General features: G+C 41.9%; 2 protein-coding genes across 3 annotated transcripts in view; one reads left to right on the top strand and one right to left on the bottom strand.

Annotated features, from left to right (window-relative positions):
* LOC306775056 (tetraspanin-2-like) overlaps window positions 1-4089 on the top strand; it is an 11774-nt gene extending 7685 nt beyond the window's left edge. The window contains exons 3-9 of one of the 2 annotated variants that reach the window (XM_079265269.1): window positions 861-958; window positions 2322-2396; window positions 2486-2578; window positions 2650-2721; window positions 2877-2960; window positions 3103-3171; window positions 3306-4089. In XM_079265269.1, coding sequence (XP_079121395.1) covers window positions 861-958; window positions 2322-2396; window positions 2486-2578; window positions 2650-2721; window positions 2877-2960; window positions 3103-3168 — 488 coding nt within the window. In that variant the 3' untranslated portion in view covers window positions 3169-3171; window positions 3306-4089. Of the gene's footprint in view, window positions 1-860; window positions 959-2321; window positions 2397-2485; window positions 2579-2649; window positions 2722-2876; window positions 2961-3102 lie in introns of both variants that reach the window. The other variant, XM_079265268.1, reaches the window with a different exon arrangement.
* Window positions 4090-4437: 348 nt separating this feature from the next.
* On the bottom strand, window positions 4438-9614 carry slc25a55a (solute carrier family 25 member 55a). The gene is made up of 10 exons (XM_079265524.1): window positions 9521-9614; window positions 8754-8854; window positions 8184-8306; window positions 7947-8002; window positions 6634-6724; window positions 6423-6541; window positions 6102-6297; window positions 5848-6002; window positions 5565-5640; window positions 4438-5475 (listed from the first exon to the last, which is right to left on the bottom strand). The coding sequence occupies exons 2-10, from the start codon at window positions 8771-8773 to the stop codon at window positions 5316-5318; spliced, it is 996 nt and encodes a 331-aa protein (XP_079121650.1). The 5' UTR covers window positions 8774-8854; window positions 9521-9614; the 3' UTR covers window positions 4438-5315.
* Between the last annotated feature and the right edge of the window lie 386 nt (window positions 9615-10000).

The raw sequence follows: 10000 nt of genomic DNA, 5'->3' as shown, positions 1-10000 counted from the left end.
AAGATCACATAGAGATACAAAACAACTACAAAGGGACACAAAACCACCACATAGAGACACAAAACAACTACAAAGGGACACAAAAACATCACATAGAGACACAAAACAACTACAAAGGGACACAAAAACATCACATAGAGACACAAAACAACTACAAAGGGACACAAAAACATCACATAGAGACACAAAACAACTACAAAGGGACACAAAACCACCACATAGAGACACAAAACAACTACAAAGGGACACAAAAACATCACATAGAGACACAAAACAACTACAAAGGGACACAAAAACATCACACAGAGACACAAAACAACTATAAAACGAGGCTAAAGAACAATAAAGTCGGTGTGTCCTGCTCCTATTTAGGGGAGGTGGTGGGGCCTTCCAGGACACAGTTTGAACACTAATCTGACAGATTAAATGCACTCATCTATGACTCATACACCAAAATACAACAAATAAACGATTTTAAGCACCAATCCAAACATCAAAAGTGCAGTTTGTTGAGATTCTGATGTCTTTCACCTCGACTCAAAGCTTTAAAACTCACAAGTGGCTGGACTAAAGGAGTGGGCTGATGATCAGACTGAATTTTGGATGTTTCCACCTCCACTTTTCTGCTGGTAGTCAAACACAACAGCCTTTTCATACAAATTCTGCTGAAGCAGAGACATGAAAACAGTTGGACCATGCTGCCATCCTGAGTTGAAGATGTGAACTACAGTCATGTGTCCTTGAGTCCATTAAGCTTTGAATTCCTCTATCATGAACATTGCAGGATTGGTGGGTTGTTTCCTGATTTATTTCCACAGAGAAACAGTAATAATCGATCTGCCTTTTCTCTCCTCACTCAGCGGTGTACATCCTCCTCGGTGCAGGAGGGCTGATGATGGTCGTCGGGTTCTTTGGTTGTTTTGGTGCTGTACGTGAGTCTCAGTGTCTTCTAGCATCGGTGAGTTAAAGTGCTCTTTTGTATTCATGTGTGTTTTAATGTTCCTTTACTGGTGTTTTGAACATATTCTGTGATGCTCTATTTTTTAAAGGTCTCTAATTTCCATTTGATCTAATACCATCATTTCCTTTTCAGAATTTTAGGACAAAAACTAATTAAATACATTCTGAGTAACTTCCATGAGCTCGAGGTGCAATTCAGTAGTAATTATAAGGGGACTAGACTTTGATTGGTATTTGGTATTAATTAATTCCTAGTATTTTAATCAGTTGACAGCAGGTGAAAATGATGTGAAATTTGTCAGTAGACAATCACATAATTATGAATATAGAGAACAAAGTTAATATTAACCCTTTCATGCATGGATGTTTTTATTGCTCTTTAGGCATGAAAAACAAGATTTTTTTAATCCAGCTTGTTCAAAGAGATTTTTAAATGTCCACTCAGGTGGACAGCATGCGTTTTTGTTTTCAACTGAAGAAATATGTATTTAACAAACAAATTAACAAAATAATATATAAAGATGTGAAAACTATATATTCCTACACAAAGAAAATGTGCAGACTATCTTTTATGATAATTGGCAAAGCACCCAGGGCACAAAGTCACAAGACACTGCATGCAGATGTACTTTGTTCTTCGTGTGCATGCAGCAGCATCATGGCATCTGTTTGCATTTTTTGCTCTGTGAACGTATATGTTCACTCATATTTGCTGATGGGCTGCAGGTGTGACCAAGTCCACGTGCCTAGTGGCTGCAGCACCTGCACTGGACAGACTCCCTCCATCACCTCCCCCAACCTTGAGCTTGGGGATCCGCCTCCTGTGCTGTGTCTGCTCAGCTTTCCCCCCTGGTTTGCCACAGGAAATATAGCCAGTGATGCACGATGTCCAATTTAGTGGACAGACGATTCCTTGGTTGTTACTTGATGTCACCAACATTTTCATACCTGCAAGGGACTCTTCCCACAGAAGGTTTGGCAGGATATTGATGAGTTACCGGGTGTTTCTGACTGTCTGTCAGCTATCTTGGTTTTGAGAAATTGATCTCGCACTTACAATGGCTTGCCACTGAGTAGCAGTGTATGGGATGATGCAACAGCATTCACTGTAGTTGCTGATGTGCAACGATGCCATCAAAACCCATTCATACAAGAAAACAACATTAGAATAGCTGTCCACTGTAGTGACCTCTATGCATGAAAGGGTAATACATGAATATTAACTTTTTCCCCATCTTTCACTCTCAACATTAGTAAATTAGAGAGGAATGACTGACCTGTAAAATAAAGCATTACAAACTCTTCTTGTACAGAAGGTAAAGATATATATGTCCGTATAAAGCCGGTCTTCTGTTCTGCAGTTCTTTGCTTGTCTCCTGATCATCTTTGGAGCAGAGATTGCTGCTGGAGTGTTTGGATTCATAAACAAGGAACAGGTAAAACTGATAGTAATGTATATTCAAAATGTTTAAAAAAGTATAAAATACAAGTAAGTGATGTTTTTGTTATCATATCTCAATAACAGATTGTTGAGGAAGTCCAAAAGTTTTACAGCACCTCCATCGCTGACGTCTCCACTCCGAATGGCACCGCGATCGCATCCATTTACCACAAAACTGTGAGTACAACTTGTCACAACAAACACCACCAGCGTCTCAAGTCTAATCTTTCTACTCTTCACATTTACAGCTGAACTGTTGCGGAGGTTCCGCATCAGACACGACCGACGCACTTTGTGCAGAGGCAGAGGAGGACGTCCAGGTAAACCCTCATGCCTGCTATAACACCTTGTACCACAAGGTGGCGGTATAGAGCTGGTTTAAGATTAGACGATTTGCTGCACTTTCATTTTAGTATGGTATTGCATCAGCAGGGTTATGTGCATAACAATATAAATGCGTAATTGTTGTTTTTAGGACTGCCTCACGGCAATAACAGACTTCTTCAATGACAAGCTGCACATTGTTGGATTCACTGGGATCGGGGTTGCAGGAGTGATGGTGAGAAGTTACAAAAAGTTAAATTTGCATTTAAAAAAAAAGATTTCTAATCTACTTTCTAACCATTTACCATGGGTTGTGCTACTTTACATGACGCTCCGTACGTGCTTCAACATGCCCTGACATGTGCATTTGATTTCAGATCATAGGAATGGTCTTCAGTATGGTTCTGTGTTGTTCCATCAGGAACAACAGGGAGGTTATATAGATGGTGAGTTGAACCCCCCCCCCCCCCCCCCCCCCCTACTCACACATCCCCACCAGCCAGCCCAACACTCGCGCACTGATCCCTTCATAAAAACCCATCTGAAGAGGAAAGTTACATTTGAATGTCATCTCCCATAGTCCAGAGTGATCTGGTGGGGGAGTTCACCGAGTACCACAAGGAGAGAGTACAACACATCCCAGGTGTCCACACGGCCAAATTCAACACGATACGCTGGAATCGTTCTCTTCACACCTTCTCCTCAACTCCACCAGCACTGGAAACGATTATGTCTCTGCTCCTCCACCTAACACACGCTCTGCTTTTGGCACACAGTGCTGCACTGCAAGCTACACGACACCTTCTTTGACACAGGAATGTGCTGTAAATATGGACAGCTGTTTTATGCACCTGCAGTTAACTTTATTTATTTGTGCCCTTTCTAGCGCGTTTGTGTGTGATCAATACCACTTTGTGTGCTTGAGTGTTTTGAGGACTAGCAGACTTTTGCTGAGTAGATTTCCATTGTGTGCCTACTTAGTTCAAACAGGAAACAAGCCTTCTGGCTGGCGGCACTATTTACCTATGTCATGCGATATCATTTGTACATATCGGCTCCATGCCACCACTGTCAAGTATTTCTACTTTAAAGCACAATAGAGGAAGTGTAGATGTGAGATCAACCCAAAGGGTTTGGGAAGGTCTGATGATAAACTGCCACTCCGTTAATCTCCAAATTCATCTAAAAAGGTCATGAATAACACTTCTGTACATCCATGTGAACTGTAACAGTGAGCTACTTTGCATTTTGTGAATCATTTTGAATGTAAATTTTGTTGCTGTGCCAATAAGTTGCGAATTATAGAATAATATAGTTTTTGCCATGATGTTAACCGTAATAAAAACAAATACTGGGTGCTTTCATTGACGAGTTTGTTTCCCCACACTTTGAAGAGTCTGAGTCACAAGTTCTCTTCCTGCGAGGTGTCTGCGGTGGAAGCAGAGCAGAAGAGGCCTCGTGACTGTAAAGGTCAGGTGACAAGAAATGGCAGCCGCTCAAATGTTAAACCAGAGTTAAGTGATGCTGGCGAACACAAAGTCACATGAAGGACCACAATGACATGAAGGACCACGGGCTTCTTGAAACAACACATTGGCGAACAGAATAATCTCTGAAGGAAGGCGGCTGACTTACTCACTTATATTAATCTGTTATTTTGACATTTCATGAGCAGTGAAATCAATCCATGAACACAGAACGAGTACATTGCAAAGTTTAATGTATATACACGCTATGTAAAAAAAGCAATCACAAAACATTGTAACAGTCATGTTTCCATGTTCAGTCGCAGTAATAACGCTTTTTTTCCCCCAATCAGAGAAATGTCTGCTCTGTTAAGGCATAAACCAAAAAACACTTTCGGTTCAGGTACGCATACGTTATTGTAAAGTCATGTAGGTTACGTGGCCAAACGTACATATAGTGTGCATGACTGCATCTCAAGTTGTTGCAGGTCGTAAGCTACGAACACTGCAGTGCACAGACTACTAATCAGCTCTTGGGCTGATATCAAGTATATAACAGGAGGATTCATGGTTTGGCAAACCATGTGGTCCCATGTCAGTCGGAAGGTTCGTGATCAGTGAAATTAAACATGTACACTCGAAAGTTAAACTGAAAATGTATTTCTTTCTCTTAAAAAAAAATCCCTTTGCTATAAATTGGGCCCCATGTGTCCCCCATTTGCAGCCTTTGTAACATGAGACAGCGATGGAAAAGGAACAAAAGAAACAAAACACACTGAAAAGTGATAACGAGGAAGAAGTGTGTATTTGATGGAGTGAGCTGCCGTCCCTCACAGAGGGAAACAGGACCGTCTGAGAGACAAAGAAAGAACACTGCAACGCTGAGTCCCCCATAGCCAGAGGCCAACAGATCCAAGTGCAAACATTGGCCACTGCCTACTGAATAAGTCACAAAAGTGTTTTAAGTGCAACACAGCTGTCAAATCACAGCTCTTCATTAGCCTTTCTGACTGTTTGACAGGATTATTATTGTTGTTGTAAACGGATGGTGTGTAGCTGCCAGTTGTTCATCGATCTACGCTCAGAAGGTCCGATGCATAGTCAGCCAGCAGGTCCACATGCTCTCACGGCGACAGGAGGTTTAGAGGCGTGTTGTCCAGGATGTATTCGGCAACTCCTGCAAAGTACATAACCTGAGCGATGCCGAACAGAGGAGCGATGACCAGAGCTCGACAGCCAGCACCTTTCAGGAAGGCAGACGGTCCCTCCTTTCGCATTATTTTACTGTGGAGAAGCAGAGGGAGGAGTTCATGTTTATAATCTCTCTCACACACACACACGTGAGTTATGTGCGAGCGAGTGAACCGTCTTACCTCACACAATCCACAACTCCGTTATAAGTCTCCTCACTGGGCCCTTTGTTCAGTGACTGCAGTCTAGTCTTCACCACTGGAAAATAAAAATAAAATATATTTAATTTCAGTGCTGCTACGACACGGTTCCTACTTTTTTCTAGAGATCGTTTTCAGAGATGATCTTGCGAATTCATCTTTTTCCATGCGTATTCAACGACCGTAAAATTGCTCAACCGTTTTTCTATTTCACACGGTAACCCTGTACGAACTAAACGGGGCATCTTGTGGCTCTCAAACTCACCGTCACAGGGGTTAACGGCCACAGCGGCAATAGAACCTGCCACACAGCCCGAGAGGAATGCCCAGTAGAAGGGGGACGTCTCCTCGGGACTGGCTTGGCCCAGCCGGTTCAGGTTGGCAAACAATGGGAAGTAGATAACAGAGAAGGGGACGTCCCTGAAAGAAATAAAACAGAAAGTTGTTTCAGACTGAAAACCTGATAACTGGTCTAACAAGTCGACCCGGTTCCTGTTCGGGAGGGATCAGCGGTTTTACCTCATCAGCGTTGCCCCCAGGCCCTTGTAGAGGCCCTGGATGCCGTGCTGGTGCAAGAGTTCTTTTGCGATCTGTGTGGCAGAGACGGCTCGAGGCGCAGAGACCACCGTGCCAGAGTTGTAGGAGCGCGTGAGCACGCCGTTAGTGGCCACGAGCTTGGAGGGAGACATCATGACCGGTTTCTGCTGCTGGGCCGCTTTAGAAAAAGACAAAAAAGAGGGAAAAAAAAGACAAAACGTGTTATTACACGACACACGATGACGCCGGTTTGAGTTGAACGCACACATGAATGATACTCCATATCAAATGTATGATTCTCACCAAGTCTGCCCGCGTCCTGTAGCTGTATCTTGAGCATTTCCATGGGGGTGGTGACGACCACCTGGCACATGCCGGCACCACAACCTGCCAGCATCTCTTTAAACACCGTCAGCCCCTTTCTGTAAAGAGATAGGAACGACATTAAGCACCACAACTGATGACACTTTAGTTCCCCGAGACGACAACGATGTCATGAGACGGTTCTGCTTACCCGTCCTTGGAGAGGTGATGCCGGAAGAGGTCATTAGCAGCCAGCTTGATCGCCTTCTCAGGGGTGACCAGAGCCAAATTTACAGCAGCGCCTGAGGAAAAACAAACACGCAGTTAGCATTCAAGTCACAATGAAGTTTTCACTCAGCACATGAACATTTCCTTCCACTATCATTACAACAATAGAGTTCAATTAGACTATTGTACAGCTTATCAGACAAGACAAATGATCAATTTAAAGTAGCTTCAGACATGAATGGAAGGGGAGGGGGGGGGAAGAAGTGACAATTAAAAAAAACATGTTTCAAGACAGGAAATGAGGATGATGATGAAGAACCAGAGGAAGATGCAAACATCAAGTCTGAAGTACAGCGAGTCAGACAACAGAAAGAGAGCCCACTTTTTACAGAGAAAACTTTAAGAAAAGTCTGTTTCTAATGAAAGTCAGTGAGTAGTTAATGACAACAATGAAAAGATGTGAAGTGACAGGACAGACTGAATCCTCGACAGTGTTCCGTGCGTGCAGACTTTGAGCAAACTTAAAAAGCTGATCTGTGAGACTGTTGCTCATAAAATTAACCACAGATTAATCCACCGCTGTCATATTTTTAAAGATCAACCAAAGTCTGCAAGGACACGTCTTCATAGTCAAGAAAATGAGGATCTACAACAAGGTGACAGGAGAGTGAAGGAGACAGCCGAGGAGTTATTAACAAGAAGTCAAGTCACAGAACAAGTAGAAAACAAAAACGTGTGCCTGTAGTTTTAAGTAGAGCAATATTGTAAGAACCATCATATGATTTGCCTCCACCGTGGCTGCGCCTTATCGGCTAGCCTTCAATATCCCAGGGGGACCCACGTCTGCAATATGAAAAACACAGATGCAAACAAACAGCTTTCCTCACACAAGCAGAGACCCACAGTAAATAGGTCTCCATTTCTCTCATATCTAACTATGTCCACAAGAGTTTTATCTTTCTTTTAGAAATCATATCAATGAAATGATAATTAAACAGTGTTTTCTTACTTACTGCATGAATGCTATTAAAAACAATATATACCGGTATATATCAAAGCAGCAATAAAACACGAGAGCAGCTTTGGCCACTTCTCTCTTATAACTTAGTCCATTATTCTAACTTATAACTATACTTTTAAAAAGGAACTCATGCCATCAAAGCACACTGTATCTGAACAAATCAAACAATGTTCAACCTCGTCACACAACGCTCTTACATTTAATTGCTTCATTTAATCCTCTCCTACATGTTCGAGCATACTGGTTCTTAATACTAAGGTGAGCATAACTCTTACCTCTGTACATGCCAAAGTACCCCTCTGATCGGACTGTCTTGACAAGGCAGTCCACCCTACAAAACAAGAAAGCAGGGAAATCATCATAGGAATTTCACTAAATCCATACATTCATCATGACGCCCTGCATCCGTCATTGTGCTAAACAGCTGGATCATACATGGGGCGTAGTAGCAGTTACAATGTCAATTGGCAAACAGGGCGTTTGTAAGACAAAAAGTAACTAAAAACACTTACATGCTCTTGTAGACCTGCTGACCTCTCTGATTCTGCAGCCTGGTCTTTGCCAAGTCAATGGGGAAGACGCAAGTAACCCCGACAATGCCAGCGATGCCTCCATTAATGAGCTTCGCTGGGAGGCTAAAAGGAGACAGCAAACAGAAACAAAGAGTGGCAATACTTTAATGTGGGAATCCATCTATAACTGTGAAACAGTGAAAAACGGCCTATAATAAAGGCCTGGAATAAAATCAAACAACGACAGCTTCTGAATGTCGAGGATTTGATACTTTTCTCTGTTTATTTGCATTGTAAACTCATCATTATATTATGGGCTTTGGGAAACAGTTTATTATATATACACAATCATATTAGAAAAGAAATCAGTTGAGTAATCAATAACGACAATATTTTTAATTACTGATTAAGATGTAGGCATCCATTGATGAACTGTGATGTCCATCACATGTTCCTAAGGCCCATGGTAATGTCTTTAAATGTCTTGTTTACTCTCATCATTTCAGCTCTGGTGCCACTAATGGAGACTGATTGCATATAATTGTACTTTATGGAGGAGAGGAGACTCACCTGATCTGCTTCTGAGACATGATGACTTTGCAATAAGTAAAGACAGAAGTGTAAAACGCAGTGATGTAGATCCAAGTGTTCTTCAATAGATGAATAGAGTCCTAGAAAAGAGAAAACAGGATGATTTATTCCAGAGACTCGAGCAGCTTCCTGAGTACTCAAACTCTTAGATGCACGGAGTTTATCCCACTGACAGCACAGGCTTCGGATTATCTAAAGCACCTCAGACTCACGAGAGAGCTCAGCTACTTGCAGAATGAGTAGCTAGTACAACCCGTAGGCGTGCCCTAACTCGCACACCGGAACACCATACATGGGCATTGTCAACTTCCATTCATGTAGATAGACTTTCAAGGAACGTTAACATGGAAACTGAGGCGTGAAATAAGGTCTACATGGTTGTAAACTGAATGTTATGGGGCTACGCAATGCAATTCAACTAGAAAGAACTTCCGCTATCTTTGCAAATATGAACAGTTATCGCGTTTTAAATAAAGGGCTCTGCATTCATAGATCATGTCATGCAAAAAAAAAGTAAATAGTTCAATATTTAGAGATGAAGCGCAAAAACTATTTCCATACAGCATTGTCTCATAAAGAGGAAACAGAGAAGAGCTGTTGCTTTCGGGTTTGTTGACGTTAGGTTATCAAAGATACCCGTCAAGACAAATATCGACTCTAAAAGCGAACAAGCTGGCTACCTCGAACAACTTAACTGTTAGTGACTTTTAAACGCATACTAAATTATTGGTATGAATTTTACTCACCAAAAATATGATCTTGCAGTAATTCTGTGAGGTTATTTCAAGCCGCTGTTTCTGTTTCCGTGTGAGTCGGGCGCAGTATGTCCGCTGTTATAACGGTGAGAATAGAGAGTGGAAATTTCCACTGAGTTTACATCAGGGGTGCGGAACTACATCCGTCACCGCTACATACCCAGAGCTGATTGGCTCCTTTGAACGTTCTCTTGTTTCATTGGAAGGCCTATCAATCAGTATACCTATCCACCAATCAGACAGCGACAAAGATAGTGAAGGGTGGACTATGAAAGAAACCATTGTTCATCGAACACTTCTTTAAATTATTATGATTAAATGTAAAATAAATACAAATGCTTAAAGTTGGACATTTAAAGATCTTTTTTTTTGTGGAGGGATTGTCCCTAAAGTCGGTGGAGGGGTCAAGGCACTCCTTGGATCTTGAGGCTAATATAGTAAGTCCCATTGTACATCTACAGTTAAGATTTT

This window comes from Melanostigma gelatinosum, assembly GCF_949748355.1.
Source record: "Melanostigma gelatinosum genome assembly, chromosome: 3".
Lineage (NCBI taxonomy): Eukaryota > Metazoa > Chordata > Actinopteri > Perciformes > Zoarcidae > Melanostigma > Melanostigma gelatinosum.
The sequence above is the reverse complement of the archived record's forward strand: the minus strand, read 5'-3'. Positions and strand labels throughout refer to the sequence as shown.

Coding starts and splice junctions, on each gene's coding strand:
- slc25a55a (XM_079265524.1), bottom strand. CDS start 8,773: ATGTCTCAGAAGCAGATCAG. Junction 8,307..8,753: donor ATGTCTCAGAAGCAGATCAG/GTGAGTCTCCTC, acceptor GTCTCCTTTTAG/CCTCCCAGCGAAGCTCATTA. Junction 6,298..6,422: donor ACAGGACGCGGGCAGACTTG/GTGAGAATCATA, acceptor CTTTTTCTAAAG/CGGCCCAGCAGCAGAAACCG.